Source organism: Pimephales promelas, chromosome 15, assembly GCF_988280905.1.
Source record: "Pimephales promelas chromosome 15, fPimPro1.hap1.1, whole genome shotgun sequence".
NCBI classification, from domain to species: domain Eukaryota; kingdom Metazoa; phylum Chordata; class Actinopteri; order Cypriniformes; family Leuciscidae; genus Pimephales; species Pimephales promelas.
This window is the reverse complement of record NC_142783.1, coordinates 21611315-21629987: the sequence shown is the minus strand read 5'-3', so window position 1 is coordinate 21629987 and position 18673 is coordinate 21611315. Positions and strand designations below refer to the sequence as shown.

General features: G+C 36.9%; 2 protein-coding genes across 8 annotated transcripts in view; one reads left to right on the top strand and one right to left on the bottom strand.

Moving 5' to 3' along the window:
* Window positions 1-60: 60 nt before the first annotated feature.
* On the bottom strand, window positions 61-4916 carry mdh1ab (malate dehydrogenase 1Ab, NAD (soluble)). Its single transcript, XM_039653957.2, has 9 exons — window positions 4779-4916; window positions 4091-4189; window positions 3788-3884; window positions 2397-2572; window positions 2175-2297; window positions 1881-2057; window positions 1530-1643; window positions 862-951; window positions 61-680 (listed from the first exon to the last, which is right to left on the bottom strand). The coding sequence occupies exons 1-9, from the start codon at window positions 4779-4781 to the stop codon at window positions 558-560; spliced, it is 1002 nt and encodes a 333-aa protein (XP_039509891.1). The 5' UTR covers window positions 4782-4916; the 3' UTR covers window positions 61-557.
* A 747-nt stretch (window positions 4917-5663) lies between these two features.
* The window catches only part of wdpcp (WD repeat containing planar cell polarity effector), a 128152-nt gene continuing 115142 nt past the window's right edge, over window positions 5664-18673 (top strand). For 2 of the 7 annotated variants that reach the window (XM_039653410.2, XM_039653336.2), the window contains exon 1: window positions 5669-5914. The gene's annotated coding sequence lies outside the window, so the exon portion shown is untranslated. Of the gene's footprint in view, window positions 5915-18673 lie in introns of all 7 variants that reach the window. The other 5 variants (XM_089120351.1, XM_089120349.1, XM_089120348.1 and 2 more) reach the window with 5 other exon arrangements.

Sequence of the window (18673 nt, the reverse complement as noted above, 5' to 3'; positions counted from 1 at the left end):
GTGCAAAAGAATGATTTATTAATGCAGGACAACTATGTATTTTAAAAATGAGTGCAAGCATTTTAATGTCTAGTTTTTATTGCTGGATACATATAAAATCTGTTACAGTAACCACACTGCCAAAGCACTTTAACACATAATTAAGGTAGCAGTTGAAATTTCATTAAAGGCTGGGAAATGACAAAGAAAGACCTAATTTATGTACTCCGTGTCCTTTCCAGGCTTTGTTCCTCCTTTACACAGCATTAATTTGATGGGGCAGTCTACAAATAAATAACATCTTGTTTTAGACTATTGTTTCTCAGCTGTGCTCAGATGGAAAACCAAAAACAGGAAGGGAAACAACCAAAGTCCCCGCTAAACAACAAAACTAGGTTCCAATTCTGAAAAATCAGCCAAAACCCAGCTGAAATGGAAGAATAAAGATTTCAAGTACATACAGTTCTACGATTTATGTAACAGTTTCAGGGGAAGATAAAGATTTCTCGAGTGTTTCACAAACGTGCTTCTGGAGTTTTCTGGGCATCTAAGAGTGGTGAATGTGGCAGGGTTTCCAGTCACACTCCCAGGAAAGAGACAGCGGTGTCTCTTTCCTCCACTAATTCTGCTGCTGTTGCCTCCATCTTGGCTTTTGAGAAGTCGTTGATGGCCAGCCCATCAACAATCTTCCAGGTCTTGTCCTGAAGAAAAAGAGAAATGTTGCAATGTTGGCTAAAATAATACCTTTCTAGTTGATTAGACTATGATGAGTTGATGTGAATATGAATTTGATCTCAGAATTGACCTCAGTAAATAAGGCCATGGAGTGGAGATTAAGAAAGAGATATCAGACACAGATCTTGGGAAAGTTTCAAGTTTCACCTTGATTGAAACAGGGAATGAGTAAATTAGGTCCTCGGGCACTCCATAAGAGTTTCCAGTAGAATAGACACCCATAGAGATGAACTCACCCTATAAAACAAATGCAAGAAGAGTTCAGAACAAGTGGCCGCCCAATCAAAATGTCTAGCATCAGTCCAAATAAAGTTGTTGCCTTGTGTGCAATATCAAACAATAAGCAGAGAACACTTCAATTTGTCTATCATATTATGTAATCATCATACCGAAGATGAGATGAGAGAAGTAAATACTTAATAATGTAACTCATACTGTTTTTAATGGGAGTGGAAACAAGACTATTGAGCAATGCTATGTAAATATACAATGTTATTACAAAGTCCTTGGGCATTTTTATTTCCTATTGCTTGACTTTTTAGCTCCACATAGCCAAATCAAGCATCTATAAGACATTTCAATTGGCTGTTTTAACAGAAGATTAAAGGAAGAAAGAAGATTTTAGGTTTCCCTAGGTTTCCATGTTTATTGTGTTTCCCTGTTTATTAGGCTGACTTTGAGCCTTATTTTGTCAGAAATTGCTGGTAAACACATACATTTAGAGTAGAAATTATTAAGAGATTGCTTTTAAGATGCAATCAAAAATCTACAGCAGTAACTCTCAATTAGGGGGCCAGGGCCCCAAAAAAGTTGACCTCAGAAGTGCCTGTCCAGATGTCTCTCATGTGGTCACAGATGGCCTTGGCGGCTGACATGGCACTGGAGAGCTTCCTGGCCTTAATGACTGCAGCACCTCGTTGCTGCACTGTCTGTGAAACAGGAGAAACAATAGAAATATTCTGATCAGATTATTCCAGTCAGTAGTCATGTGCAAACTGAATGTTGTTCCAATGAACCTACTTAAACTGACTTTATTATTACAAATGTCATTCACATGAATGCTATTAAACATATTGTAATATTCTTGCTTACTCAGTAATGTGGCATAGTAAATAGGCCAACAGTGACATCTACAGGAGGAGGAAGTCATAGCAGACAACACTTACAGAAATGAATTCTCCCTTTAGCCAGGCATCGTCCTTCACTGCATCGAAGGCAGTCACGTCCTTTCCCTGCACAATCACCTTGCAGTGGTGGACGTCAGGGTACTGCGTAGAAGAATGATTTCCCCAGATGATCACATTCTTCACACCGTTTGCTGAAACGCCACAACGCATTGCCACCTAGAGGACACATTGTGTGGTACAAGTTAGAGGGTAAATTGAATCATTTCGCATCTTTGTATTGTGCTCCATTTGCGTGGCGTCTGGCGTGGACCATCCAGCAAGGGGGTGTTTTACCTGGGAGCAAGCCCTGTTGTGATCCAGGCGTGTCAGACAGGAGAAATTCTCTTTAGGGATGGACGGGGCTGATTTGGCCGCAATCAAACAGTTAGTGTTGGCTGGGTTTCCAACAACTAGAACCTGCATATTAAAACATAAGGGTCAAAATACTGCCTTCATACTTGAGTAACTTTAATTCTTCTAACTGTGCAAGCACTTAATTAAGTCACGGATATTCACCTTGACTGTTTTCTTTGCATACTTGTCTAGTGCCTCCCCCTGAGACTTAAAGATGGCAACGTTGGCCTTAAGTAGGTCCTTTCTCTCCATGCCGTCTCTCCTTGGCATGGACCCCACCAGGATAGCAGCATCCAAATCTTTGAATGCAACGTCCTCTTTATCGGTGGGGATGACCTCTGAAACAATAAGACACAGACAGTGGTATATAGTAGATGAAGGGTAAACAACAGCAGCAAGTGTAAAACAACAATACACTTTTTAGAACAATCTCAGAACTAAAGAACCTGAATAATGTGAAAAACCTCATTATTAAAACTGAATGTGATATGTAAAAAGAGTCAGCTATTACTGTTGTAAAAAGTTTTAATTTTTTTATATTAACTTGTTTCAGACTGATATAAACAGAAAAAAAATTATATTTTGCTGAAATACTACTTGTATACAATCATTGCCCTAACTCTTATTAACACATATTTAAAATATCTCCCATTTTCATCAAATGTGAATTTATGAAATAATAATGTATTATTTACATTACATTAAGTATATATCATGGTAATATTTGTTGAACTCAAAAAAATAAAAAAATGTCGCTATTTTTGTGTTGTTTTCTTCGTGGCAAGAGCAGCCTAATGCTTCTTCTTCAAACAAACGGACGACAATCTTGTGTTGTGCATCTTCTTATGAAATTCAAATGATCAATTTCTCCTTTTTTTTGCTTGGGGACTAATGTGGGTGGAACCAAAATTGACTTGACTGCGTTCTCTGGTATCCTCTCAAGGGGAGCACTTCTACATTACGAATGGTTGCTGCCGAACCGCGTCATAGCTTATTACCATAAAGTTGACTTGAGTTTAACTTCTCCTCGCCGCTATCGTCGTCCAAGACGCTCCGCGCCGGCGGCTCAAATTGAAAATGATAGACTTCCGGCAGAGGTGTGAACGCACGGACTGTCGTGTATTTATTATTCATCTGTTTGTTTTAAATAAAAAAAATTGGTGATTATTATGAATGTAATGTCAGAATGAAAATATACTGTTTATATATACATAAAGCCACTGATTTTTTTTTTTTTTTTTGGGGTGAAATATGACCAAAGGCATATTTTGTTTCACCCATCCAGTTTGGCACTCCAGAGTTTTGGGTTGTTAGTTTTGTTCCATACACTTGACAGCTCACATACTGTCACAACCTTCCCATACCATCCTCTGATGGGAACCACAATTCTAAGTTTAGCTGCCCTTTCAGCTGGGGATCATACAGGCAGCCAATCAGATTGCTCTGAGCTCTTGTCATTTGTGCAGTGAAAACACAGGCCTTTAAGACTACAGTACTGGCACAAAGACTAGAGAACACAGGGCCCCATGACAGTCCATTCTGTGTGAGTGTACCTCTCAGAAGTGGGAGGGCACAGTCCTGCAGCTCCATAACGACACCCTCCAACACAGGTAACATGGGAGTAATGTCCAACAGTACCAAAACAAGGGGCTGAAAGAGAGTGGGAAAGTGAACATTACTGCATTACTTGCACAACTGTCACAAAATAGTTTTGACCTGCAAGTATTAATCACATCAGACACGGACTGTCAAAGACATGGTGCTTATTCCTGGAATTAGTCGAACAGCATGCATGGTATACAACATCCTTTAATTGGATGTGATGGGACATTACATAAGCCAAATCCTGCCTTTACCTGATCTTTACCGAAGACATCTCCCTTTGCGATTCCATACAGCAGAGAGTATGCGATCTGCCCTGCGGCGCCGGTAACCAGGACTCTAATAGGCTCAGCCTGCAGCGAAATAAGAGAGATAGAATAATAAACAATAGATGCCATACAAGGTAGCAAAGAAAATAACTGATCTTAATCAACCACTCAGGACAGAGAAGCTCAGGAGGCTCACCACGAACATAAATAGTCCTGGCAAACTCTGCCAGAATGAAGTGCTGAGTGGGATATTTTTAAACTGGGAGACATTTATACATTTCTTCAAATAATTCCCTTTCATTATTTGGCAATTCTGCAGAAACATTCATTTGTTGCAAATTAATGTATCTGCATTATATTCAGAATCACTAATCTATGACTTATCATAGCGTTAATACACCTGAAAATGCATTTAAATGTTTGATATAAGGAATATCGCATGTGCAAACAAAAGTTCTTGACTGTTATATTCTAAGAAGTGTAATCAACATAATGCAATTCTTGGTTCCAGTAACTTACATTAAAGATCTGAACTAACAGATATATGCTAAAGTTTTGGTTCTGCTATAAATCATAAAGTACTCCACAAAACTGTCCCTTTCCGCTAACGTAATCATATGTTGACAGTTAAATACACACTTTCATATATATTTGGAATATTATTTTGTCTTACCATTTTCAGCTGGTTGAATGACAGAGGCTTGTCCACTACTCCTGTGATTGCGGAGGTCACCCCTATTTCTCTCACGAGGCAACAAGTTGTCTGCACCTGCGTTTCAAGTCTCTACTGGGAAATGTAGTTTTTATTGAGTTTACAGCCGTTCATTTAATGGAAATAAAGACTACAGTTCCTATAAAATACTTATCGCAAGGGACCCCTCTTCCACTTGTCGGACATACGACTTATCACAACGAATCGGTTCTTTTAAACAGCTCGTTTCAAAGCATCAATACAACACTATTTAATAAACACTATTTGTTTGCAGTCATTATCCAGGTTATAAAATCGTCGTTTAACATTTATGCTAAATATATATATATATATATATATATATATATATATATATATATATATATATATATATATATAGCCTACACATTAAATAATAACAATAAAAAATAATCAAATGGAAAAAATGCTATATATATATATATATATAGCAACATACTGATTAACAATAAATAGTAATTATTTATTCAATTAGTACGTGCAGTTTCGACTAAAAAATAAAAAATGATTAGACTCTTAACAACAATTCGCTGTGGTATAACGTAGTATGTATGTGAAAAACATTATTTGCTCATAAATAACATAAAGCCGTTTATGTGAAATTAAGGTGCTAATGGTTTAATATTTAAATATATGTGTGTAATTATTGGACAATAAAGCAGTTATGAAAAATAACCAAAACATTCCTAATTGAAACTTCCAATTAAAAAAAAAAACCGAATTATTTAAAGAATCTGTCGTCTTTGTATGTTTATGGTAGACCTGCTGCCTACTACAAAATATCAATTCATCCCATTCATCCTGATCCTGACTGTTATTGGAACAACCCGGAAGATATTAAAGTTTACCGTAATGTTTGGGAAAACAACGCGGGAGAAAAGTAAACAGTGATGGAGAGTTTACCGTTGCTTAGACACTGTTAAAAGTATAAGTGGAGGAGATCGCCTTTAACGGCAACAGTTTAATTTTTACAAACCTTTCTCCCGAAAATTAATTTGCAGTCGTCTGGCAACAAACACACACGGCGACTTCGGCATCAATTCAATCAAGTGGAAATCAACAGATTTGTAAACTAATCGGTAAGTCTATGAATGAGTCAGAGCAGCCTGTGCGCTGATTATTTTAAGTGGTGAATCATAGCTACATGTGTATGGAAAATTAATTTAGTAGAACCTGTTGTACTTACAGTGCAAAACAATGGATGTGTTTTTTTCTCGTCTCACCCGAAAAATTGACATTAGCAGCAGTCAGATATGTCGGAATTCGGCGGACTTAACTTACCACCACCACTTCGGACTGGACCGGTTCTGCTGAACGGTCAATGTTCACTGGTGTCGGCAGTCTCGGCACTGATTTCTTTGCTGGCTTATGGTTTTGTTGAGAGTGTGGAAAATATTATTAGTGTACATGTGGTATCCTATTCAGAAATTGGAATATAGACTGTTATTACTCAATAGTAACAGATATATAGCCTATACCAGATAGGCTACGGAATGTCAGAACCTATCGAAACTAGGTTATAGCCTATCTATCTTGTATCCCTTACAAACGTATAAATATACCCCAAATCTGTTTTGGGGTGCAGGTGTTAGTTATTAAACCATAGGCTATTTCCCCATTCTGAAAACAATACTTTCAGTTTGTAAGCAATTGTCAAATAGTTTCTTCTAACTGTTGTACTAACAAAAATAATTTATTCAACTGATCTGTTAACTTTATTCTGTCTGAAAATACAACAGAGAGCAGCCATGTCATCACACATGTATCTTTATGTTAGATAGCCTTCGCTCCCTCCTACTGTATATTGAGAGGTTGATATAGTAAGTTTGGTGCTGTGAGGACCTTTGCTCTGGGTGAGATAGATGATCTCCCTCCTGCATTTTACATGAACTCATTACAGGCTCATTACAAACTGCCTGACAAAGGAGCTGAGGATAATGTTGCTTTTTCATGTGATATGCACAAACAAAAACACAAAACACTCTTCTCCACAAGACAGTTTATGAAGTGCTGCCAGATCACTGGATATAGTTTTATGCATTTAATTGTAGGCCTATTTGGAATAGAGTATTGAGAATATTTTATGAAAGACATTTTTTTTAAACATCTAAGCCTTCTTGTCTTTCTTTTGTTTCTCTTTCTTTCTCTCTCCCTCAGGCTGTTTCATTCCTGCTGTGTTTTGTGGTATTTATAACACCTTCAGTTTTCTGTAAAAGGTCAAGTGTCACACCTTTACAATATAATGCATTTTTTGTTATGAAATACGTTATTTTAGTCAGATACTACAGTAATAAAGTTTTAATTTAACTTAAAAAAATTGAATTATGCTTATGGGATAGAGAAATTGTACTGATGCAGAATAAAATGTAACAATTAGTTAATATTTGTTAACTATATCAGAAAATATCAGATCACTTTGGAAAATAGGCCTATTAACCTTTAAATCACATAACCTTTGCTCTTAACCGTGACAGGATTGTTACACTAGCAAATGCAGTTGTTTTGAAATATTTTAGTAGCACAGTATCAGATTGCACCCTCTGAAAACTGAAATTCAAGAATAATCCAGACCTGCTTCAACAAGCCCCCCATTTTAAGACCAAATCAGTGATGTTAGTCAAGTCTGTCCATGTCAAACTATTGAAAATTAAATTTCATTCAAACTAAATCATTAACAGATTGACTGCATCCGAAAATGGAAGGGCCGTATTTTTATTAGCATGAAGCACTAATTATTATCAAGCATTTGTGAGATGCTCTCTTTTTATTAATTTTTCAACCATTAAAAGACTTACTGAGCTGAGTTTTTCAGTACTTTCTAAGTAAACAATAAGTCGACTGATTTCAGGCTTCTCTTTGTGGATTATAAAGTCATATCTCAGCTGTCATGTTTCAGATGTTATTCCTGATTCAGTGCACCTATCAACTCACACTCTAGTGACTTTAGCTGGTTTCTGCCCTTTTTTTTTACTGCGCTGTTTTTCACAGATGTTGTGGATTTTGCGTTGCTTGTGTCATGTCAGTAGGAATGTTTGTTATTATTGTGTATAATGCTCACATTGTACCTGGTAAAATGAATAGGATATTCATGGTCTGTGCATATAGAGAGAAAATCAAAACAATACCTGCATGGTATCCGAGAACATCTGCACTCTTTGACCTCATCAAACTATGCATATAAAGAGGTGCACTATGGGATGTGTTATCACGTCAGTGACCGAGTGAGTTATAAGGTGAAAGAGGAAAAAAATTGGGAGTTTTTGACCTCTTAAACTTTCTTAATGTGACCTGAGGTCAGACCAACATAGCTTTTTAAACAGTGAAGTGAGATATATTTGACTATTTATTCGTTTTTGAGGTTTATTTACTATCCATGTGTTTGAAATTAACTGAATAATATGAAATATTTATACAAATTACACTTCCATGTAAGACTTTTTCCTTAAAATTAAATAAATACTTTTATTCATCAGCAAGGCATTAAATAGATACATTTCAAATACTTCATATTCATTGACTATCACTGTTTCTGCAAAAATAAAAGCAATACAGCTGTTTTTTAACATTGATAATAATTCGAAAAGTTTCTTGAGCAGCAAATTCGCATATTAGAACGATTTCTGAAGGATCATGGGTAACACTTTATAATAAGGTTTTGTTAGTTGACATTATGAACTAAGAATGAATAATACTTCTACAATATTTATTAATCTTATAGTTTGTTAATTTAAACATTTACATTGTTATTATTAAAAGTTGTATTTGTTAACATATAATGCACTGTGAACTAACATGAACAAAAAATGAATGACAGTATTTTTTTTTTAATAGCATCAAAGATGAATAAATTCTGTATCAAATGTATTGTATGTTGGTTAATAATACATAACTAATGTTAACAAATAAGACCTTATTATAAAGAGTTACCATCATGTGACGCTGAAGACTGGATGTTGCTGAAAATTTGGATTTACTATCAGATAAATAAATAGCATTTTAAAATAGATTCAGATAGAACATACTCATTTTGAATTATAAAAATATTTCACAATATACTGTTTTTACTGTATTTTTGATCAAGTAAATCCAGCCTTGGTGAGCATAAGACTATTACTATTAAAAATATTGATCTCAAACGTTTATTGCATACATACAATATGAAAGAAACACATTTTTTGGCCACATATTATTATTATCTGGGACTTTTTCAATTTCAGTGGCATTTTTACTCCATACAGTTGATTTTAGAAGTGTCATGACATGTTCAACGTTCATGTTTATGGTCGTGTCATTTCTCCATAGACATAGAAGTTCTTTTTGTTTGTTTGTCTTTTTAACGGAAACCATCACCATTCACCCATGGTACAAATGACAGAATTGGCACTACAAAAGTGCCAAGGATTATGTGTACATGGATGTTTTGTAATCCATGTTGATTGGATTAAGATTCACATACCCTTATTTTGTGATTGTAAATATTTTTCTGTATTACAATGAACTGCTTTATTCAAAGGCAGTTGTATCTGTTGGTGATCTGGGACTGTCTGCCAGTGACTCGCCAAAATCCCTAACCAGACAACTGTTATCTCTTTTCCATGATCTTTTAGCAAAAACCATCTTGATAATGTGCTGTCTCTCAATGGGGTTACGTGAGAACTGTGATGTCCATCATTGAACTTATTTCTTAGAATGATCTTAGATCATTGTTCTAGTGTCCGAAGTTTGAACTGCAGTTCAGCCTCTTGAACAATAGGTGTCAGGGTAGCACTAGTTTTGTAGTGTAATTCCTATAACAAACATATATGCAACAAAATAACAAACAAGAATCACCTTTGAGTTTAAACTTTTATATTCCACATATCTCATAATGGTTCTATTTTAATTGTGCTCGTTTTTAACCTGCAATTGTTTGGAGTTTTGAAGGCACTACATTTATTTCCAGCCCCTTGAAACCTGACTGGAAGTAATTGAGCGAGTGTTTAGTTTCTCCTCCTTTAGGGGTTTTTTAAGACAACCGCATTTCAGGTTGTCACATTGTTTCACAAATGTACAGCTTGGTTCTCCTGGCTCGTGATCATTCTAAGTGCTCTTTGATTTAGCTTCAAACAACAAAGACCTCAGGAGTATTTACTCAAGAATGCTTTTTCAACCCGAGACTTCCCCATGCCTGTCAACTACACACTCTGTCAGCCTCAAACTTTCCCATGCCTGGCAGCCCCACACACACACACCCACACACACACACACACAATCTGATCAAAGTGAAAGCACACACTTCACCTGCTTATAAAGCTGTCCCGCCCTTCACCTGTCAATCACCCTGTCTATCCTCTTCTGTCTGCTAAACATGCCATGAAATCCGGTGAGATATTGGTGTCAACTTAATTTGACTGACTGTATAATGTGCCTTTTCCTTTGTATAAGGGTACATATTATTATTTTTTTTTACACAACAATAACATAAAATGAGATAAAGTACAATAATTAAAAAAAATGTTCTATTTGTTATTTTGTTATATTATTAATTGTTATTGTGCGTGTTGGTTCATGTAAATAGCAGGCTTTAGATCAGTTTTGCCGTAGATGTTGGTGAATCTCCTAGATTGCAGTTCTCTCTGCGTGACAGTGGAGTGTGCTGATGGGCCACACATAACCATGACCCACTTCAACGTTGCATTGTGTTTGGTCCCTGGCCTTTTTTGTTGCTTGCTTTAACAGTGCTCGTCTTCTTAGAGTCCTACACATCCACTGCACTCATCTAAAGGAGTGAAGCATTGCCTTGGGGATCAGAGGCTGGTGCTGTTCGAGTCGCCTTTTGTGTTCAATTGTAGATGTCCAGCAATCAAAACATGTTGCATTAATTCAAATCCCTTAAACTGGACAGGCATTCCTGGCCTTCACACTCTCTTGCACAATGGTGAGAAATTGAGAAACAGAGACAGTGAGCATCCTGGACTGGGTCCTGAGTTTGAGGTTGTTTTTTTTGTTTGTGTCTCTCTCAGTCAGTGTAGGGATTAGGCCTGTAGTCGTTGTGCCCGAAGTTACCGTACAGATGTTAGTTGGGATAGCATTGTCACGCCAACCATAGCCTCCTGTCTGGATGAGGGGGTTGTCGGGTCCTCCAAAAAAAGCTTGCTCGCATGTACTGTATGCAGGGGTTTGTGTGTGTGTGTTGGGGTGAGTCCAGTGCCATTTGTGATTCTGACAAAAAAAGCTAGTTTCAACACTTTCAGTCATCTGTGTTGTGTGTGTCCTGCTCTCCCTCTTTCAGTGCTAAAAAATATAGTTCTCACACTATAGTACTGATTTTACCGTGTTAAACCTTTCAATTTTTTTAATTATACAATAGGTATCAATGTGTATACAGACAGTGTCCGGCTTTATGGGAGTTAACAGGTGGAAACTTTTAAACCAGTCCTTACAACATAAATATAATGCTTGCAGTTTTTTTTCCCCTTAAATATTTTTACTTTCCATGACAACATTTTCAACAATTCCCAAAAGGATATTTACATAATTTTTTACTTAGAAACAAGGCTAATATATTAAGAATAAATATATTATTTTGCTCTCAACAATTGTTTCCTGGGAATAAATTATGATGTGGCACCTATACGAAACTCAAAACCATAGATAATTATGCTGTTCTTTGGGCACACTTGTCTCATAGGAGGAGCATTTTAGGCCGTCAATGTGATGTAATTCGCGGCAGAGGCATGACACATTCTCGTGTGAAGTCTACGTCACTCGCACTTAGTCACACAACTGTTTGGCGAGGACCATCTCATTTAGTTCGTCAGGAGAGGGTGATGTCTGAAATATGATATTTCTGATAATCCATTTTAATTCTTTAACTGCTGCAGAATACTCTCTGAGCTCTAGTCCCGGCCCTGTGGGCCCCTGCTTGGGAAAGCTGATATAGGATCTGACAAGACAGGGCTTGACACAGCAATGCACTTCTCTGCCATTGTGTCCACTGACCTGGGGCCAGCTGCCTACATTTGAGGATTTTCCCATATAAAGAGGAAGAAGGGAAACGTGTTGTATGTGTTGACTATCATCAGTCAAATACAACATGTAGCAGCCATGGATAGAATGGCAGGGAGTGTGTGTGCTGGGTTTAACATCAAATGGGCATCCCATTAGAGTTGAAGCCATTGTGTTTGTAGAGGGGCACTTGGGTGGGTGTGTTTTGTGCATGCATGGTTGATCAGTCTGGTTTTTTGTCAGATGGAGCTCCACCAGGTGTCAGAGAATTCCCAGTCCAACCCAGCACTCTTTTCCCGCCTTCTCTCTCTGTTCCTTCTCACCCGCTCACAGACTTGCATGATGATGCTCAAACTCAAAGGTCAAGGGGCACACAGAAAAATCCGACCTTTATTTTAAATTGAAAATAACTTTGTGTCTCGTCTCTGTCTGTGGTGAAGGCTTTAGGGGTCAGAGAGAGGGCAAGACTCTTATCCAGACGGCCAAAAACACCTGGAGAAAAAGATAACATTTCATTAGAAGTTATACTTCAATTGTCAGTGTAGTCTGTGAAAATTGTGCATTGCTAGTAATCAGTCTTTTTTTACACGGATCTTAACCAGCCTGACTCGGCAACATTGGCTCCACCAATAGCAGAATTGGGGATGGGACTATCTTGTTTGATGGATGGCAATTTTTTTTTTTTTGATGCCAGAAATTATATTTAACAAGTTTAGAATTATATTAAATATATGGTCCCATGATTTTTCCCATGAGAGATGCATAAATTATATATATTTTGTATTTAATTATATTTTCAAAATGAAAAATATAACAGTTTTTACTCAGAAATTGCTAGTAAATTTCAAAAATAACTATAAAGAAATGGCACATACTGTGTTGAATTAAACGTGTAATATTTTTACAAGTTTACAATTTTTAAAAAATCATTGTTTGTAACTATCATGTTTCATAAAAAGATCTCTGGGGATGTGGGTTTTTTTTTTTGTCGTCCGTGTGGTCTGATTTAGAAATAACTCTGAAATGTCTAAAGGAGGTCGATCACTCTTGATGTCACCCTGAAGAAAAAGACCGTGAGGGAAAGAGAGTGAGAGGAAGGGCAGGCATGTGCTGTGTAGCTGCCACCATGTCAACTTTTGCCTTTCTGGACTGACAGGTTGTAATTTTTTTCTGACCGCATCCTGCAGACTCTCCGTAATGAGCTGCTGTGAAGTCCGGAACATTCTCCTGACCTTTCAGCTGCTCGCGACGTTCCGAGGTCTTCTCCTTCCACGCATCTTGTCAAAGGGCCAACCCGCGAAACGTCAGGGGATGAACGCTGGCAGGGACATTAAAGAAAGTAAATCCAACAACAAAGACAAAGACACGGACACACTGACACCTGTCTCACCAACAACCTCACTGGACACTGATAGACAGACTCCTAGAGCTGCTTCTCCGTCATTTAGTAGCGGCTCCTTGCGGTTTTGGCTTTTGTTGATGCTGATGTTTACTCACCTTTGGTCACCAGAATTTATTTCACAAACAAACTCTAGCCTAGTGTTTGAAAGTCACAGGGAAAAACCCCCCAGACATTTTGTCTGTATATGTAGACAAAAAAAGATCCCCGCCATTTCTTAAATGACAAGAAATTCCTTGGCTCTGAGAAGTGTGACCCAACCTCTCGCCCCCACTGTTTGGCTTTCTGCTCCAGGTCTCTGGGTAAACACCTGCTTAAAAGGCATCGCTTCTTTTTTATCTCTTCTGTTCTTTTCTTGGCCCTCTTTCTCCTGATCATTTTGCTCTAATGACGTTTACAGATGTACTTAGACCTCCTTGTGAGTGTTTTAGACTCGGGCTATTACCACCCATGTTTACAGCTATGCTAACAAGAATCGCATTACGCCCGACCTGTCGGGATAGAAGAATTCAAATCAAAGCTCATTCAAAGCTGTCTTTATCTAAATGCTTAGCAAGACAGCCAGCCTGGACATTTAATTTAAAACTCCCATACATGCAGTCATATAAGTTTGTGGGGATTAAATTGTTGTAAACCCACTCATTCACACATATAAATACACACACACACACACACACACATAATAATAATAATAATAATAGAATCTACACATTGAGTCAATTTGACATGGGTTTGACTCAGTTTTGCCCAGATTTTGAGAACTGAGTGTGGTGGACATAAGGCTGGCTATCAATTTTGATGTCCCGATTGGATTAGATTCCTATTCACAAGTTCTTAATTTGATTCGATTCATTTAATTCAATGATTAAATTTTCACTGGCCCCACCACAAAAAGCCACAATTGAGCCATTTATCCTTGTATTGTAATAAATAAGGTTATGGAGATACCAGTGGAATTTAACAATTCTCGATTCCAATTTCGATAGCTAAAACAGCTAAAACTACTAAATAAATTTCAAAGACTAAAGACAAGTAAACAGTCATTAATAAATAAAAACAAAAAACGTATCTACAAGCAGTAGCACAAATTAATAAATACAAAAGAACAAAGATACAAATTAAATAATCAGTGTTTTTAATGTTTTTCAAGTAGGCAAGTACAGAAACTGAGGCCTTGTCCACACGGACACGGGTATTTTTAAAACCGCGACTTTTTTTTAACGCGGTTCGGCCGTTCGTTCATACGGAAACACAGTATGAGGAAACTGAAACCGAACATTTTTAAAAAACCCTGCCAGGATGAGGATTTTCAGAAACGCTGGTTACAGTGTTGTTGTGTAGACAGTAAAACCGGGGGTTTTGCCGTGCGACGTCAGAGTGTGCGCCCGCGCTGCGCCGTTATCCGCCTACTGGAACCTTTAATAACTTTTTGTTAGGCTTCTGATTGGCCAACGTGGCTTTACGTTTAGGGTTATATCGCCGCCTGCTGGTTTGGCATGCTCTTGACAGCGCTTGATAGCATGTTTTTGCGGTTTTATCTTGACGGGATTTTTTTCAAACACAGGAGGAAAAACTCCGGTTATAAAAAGGCCTGAAGAAAGTAATCTATTCTGTAAAATAACACTGCATACAAATTAAATAGAGGTTAATCATACAGAAATGTTATTCAGTAAAGAGCAAAGAGTGATTTCTTCGTCTTTTGTAGTTTGATTAGCAGGAGGAATATTAGGCTGCTTTAATACTAATGCACGGAGCCAATGATGGCATGCAGATGCATTCTTTCTCTACATTTAACTCAAACGGTAACTAAACCTTAAAACAACTTTTTTTAGTTAATGATCTGTAATACTGGGACTTTATTAATGCTGTTCATTGATTCAAGTAATTTTTTTTGACATTTGGGTTTAAAGTGTTTTAATTCTACAATATATGGTGTAAAAACGAGTCCCTCTTCAGGTTGAACGCTGCTACTACAGTTGAATTTTCCTACTGGAAGTTGTGGTACTCTGTGATGTCAGAGAGTACCAGCCAACCACGCCCTTGCCTACAGAGAGATGTGTCTCAAAATTATTTATGGCTTTTGAGAATCGACCAAAAAGAAAAAAAGGAGAAAATTAATCAAAAATAGATCTGTTTTTTCAGCCCTGGATATAAAAAAAATCAACCATTAAAAATATTTTTATTATTTTCAGCATGGATGGATGTTACTGTTTTATTGTGGTAGGTCAAAACTACCATTACTAAAATAATGGAAAAGGGTAATATTGCTTTTATATAGCTGTTCATTTAACAAGAAATTATTTATGAGTAACTTGCTTTATTTTTTTGCTTTACCAAAAAAAAAAAAAAATAGTTCTATACTAAACCACAGGAAATTTAACTTCTGCACATTGCCAGTTATGCACTTGTGGTGTTTTGTTCCTGAAGGAACAAGGAAGTGTTTTTTTATGAATCAGTTGAGTAAATTATTCTGTGACTCACTAAATACTTTTCAAGGACTTTCTGAGCATGCAAACTGGTATGCAGTTTCATTCTTAAAAATGTTTTTTTAATGATTTAGTTGATTCAAAGTAAATGACTCACTCAAAAAGACATAACCAGCAGAAAGAGTCACTGAAAAATCCCTCCATAATGCACAGCTGAATCATTAATGCACGCACAGTTGTACGCTGTACAATAGACACACTGTACAAAAGTTTGGGGTCAATAAGATCTTTAAAAATGTTTTTGAAAGTCTCTTATGATTCAAAGTAAAACAGTAATAATGTAAAATATTATTACATTCAAAATTTCTATTTTAAATGCTTTTTAAAAATATATTCTGGTGACGGCAAAGCTAAATTTGAGCTAAATAAAACAGCTTAAATAAGAATCATTTCTTATGATTACCAGTGTTTAAAATGCTGCTTAATGTGGAAACTGTGAAACCAAGATATGGTTTGTGGAGAATAACAATAAGTAAAACAGACAGAGTTTCGCTAATGTATATTTCTGTCTTTGGATACATATTCTGGATTCCCAATACATTACAACAGCGATAATCAAAAGCACGCGCACATAACAGGCACTCTTTTTAAACATCTCGTCCTTCGAATGAGCCGTTAAACCTAGGTCCTGACTCTCTGTGGTCATTAAAAATCCCATGGAACTTCTTGTTAAGATTAGTGTCCTGGCCAAATTCCCTCCATTGACCATTATGGCCTCCTTAAAATCTCCATCAACTGAATTGGCTTGATCACTCTCTCTCCTGTCCAGCTGTTGTATGGTGAGTGCATTGGCGCCGTTGTACTGTGGCTGCCATTGCATCATCCAAGTGGTGGTGGTTGAGGAGAGAGACCTTTGTTCAATGCCATATGCTGGACATGACCAGTCATATATACGCCATCATCATGAAGAAACTTCCATGGGTTTTTTCCATTGTTCAAAAGTTTCTTTAGATTATTAAAATGTTCTTCACATTAAAAAAATAATAATTTGGGAATGGGAACCCAAAAGGGTTCCTCTATGGCACCACTGCTAAAACACTCAGTTAATGCTGACTCTTGTTTGAGAGTGCTGGCAACTCCTGTACATGTTTGTACTGATCTTCTCTGTCTCAAACTCTTTTTTTTTTCTTCTGTCTGAACTTTTCAACTCTTGAACTCTCAATTGCATCACTCTCCTGCTCTTTAACAACAATTGGAGTAGATTCTTCCTTTTCAGATCATCCCTGTCAGAATCTCCTCGTTTTTCACACTTTGTTCATTCCTTTCTCTTCTCATTTGACAGACAGACAGACCTGCCCACCGGCCACGTCACTCCCAACTTCATTTACGGCCCTGATTGACACCTCTTACACACGCGCTCGCACACACAGGCATACTGTAGATGTCTTCTCACATGAATAGTATTAGCTTTACCTCATTTTGAGCTGCTTGCCTGTCAGTCGTTATTATCTGCCTGCTGAATGTGAATAGAGGCCTCTCTCAAAGACACTCAGGCTGTGTGTGTTTGTGTGTGTGTGTGTGTGTGTGTGTGTGTGTGTGTGTGCATGCACCATGGCGCCACTCTGTCCTTGTGTCTCTTCAGTGGCACCTTCATGTTGCGTGCTGTAGCCACTTGTCTCTCCCTTTATGAGGACCTGGGAAAGTGGAGGAAAGAAATAGATGAGGGAACTGATCTGATACGGTATAAATTGTATGAAGTTTTTTTATTTCAACTGCTAACCGCAGAAAGATGGGAATATATAGACTAATTTAGATAATTTCTTTAAATTCATCTGTCTCCATTAACTTTGAAGCATGAAGCTGCCTCCTTGTCATTTCGGACTTGTAACAAAAAACAAAACAATGTCTAAAAGCTGCTATGTGACACGGTGGACAGCAAACAAGCTAAAAAATAGTAATAATATAAAAAGTAATTATAAGTTGTCGACCCCAAAAAACGAAGAAAAAAACACTTGAGACAGAGCGCAACGTGTCATATTACTCTGAGAACTAACCCACGCCCAGTCGCCAGTGGAGGGGATCGTAATTAGCGACAGGGATAGCTTAGCCTACAGAAATATAATATATAAAACTGACATTTTGTCAATTTCACTTACCATTAACAAAATGTTGCTCTTTCTCTATGACTTTTGTTTAAGGAATCTTTACAAAAGCACAAAGCCAGATGGAAAGTTACATTTTAAATGAAAACAATATTAAAGAAATATGTTCTGTTCTGATGCTTTTCTGATTACAGAAATTAAAAATTATTTGATTTATGATAAATTTATAGTTTTAATTTTTGGATGTTTGTGCAGCCTAGAAAATGTCTGAAAATGTCTGTCTAAATCTGATCACTCTAGTGGTAAAATTATTGAAAAGTACTGTTTAGAAGTTTGGGGTCAGATTTTTTTAAAGAAATTAAAATTTTACTCTTTGTTCAAACTGACTTTAAAGACATTTATAATGTTACAAGATATTTCTATTTCAAATAAATTGTGTTCTTTTGACCTTTTTGACCTTTTCATTGAGAATCTTGAAAAAAGTGTCATGATGTCCACAAAAATATTAAGTACAGCTGTTTTCAAAATTGATAATAATAAAAAATATTTTCTTGATCACCAAATCAGCATATTAGATTATATTCTGATCAGGGCCTGCACTATGGTGGGGAATTCGAGGGCTGTGCCCCCTCTAGCGGTCATTGATAATGCCCCTCTTACCACAGTTGCTAATACAATGCTAAATCATAAATCAGATGTAGGCTATATGATACGATGTCCAGCAATCTATGTAAATAGTACATTGTGTTTAATTTGTCATTTAATGAGATCTAATGTGTTGGTGCCAAGAATTTTCATGTGAATAAATAGATATCCAATCCAACTTTTTTGTATGTGCTAATGGTCCAGTGGCAGAACTTTAGACAAGTGTGTCAGAGATTCTGGGTTCTAATCCACACTCGAATCATTTTTTTCTTTTTTTCC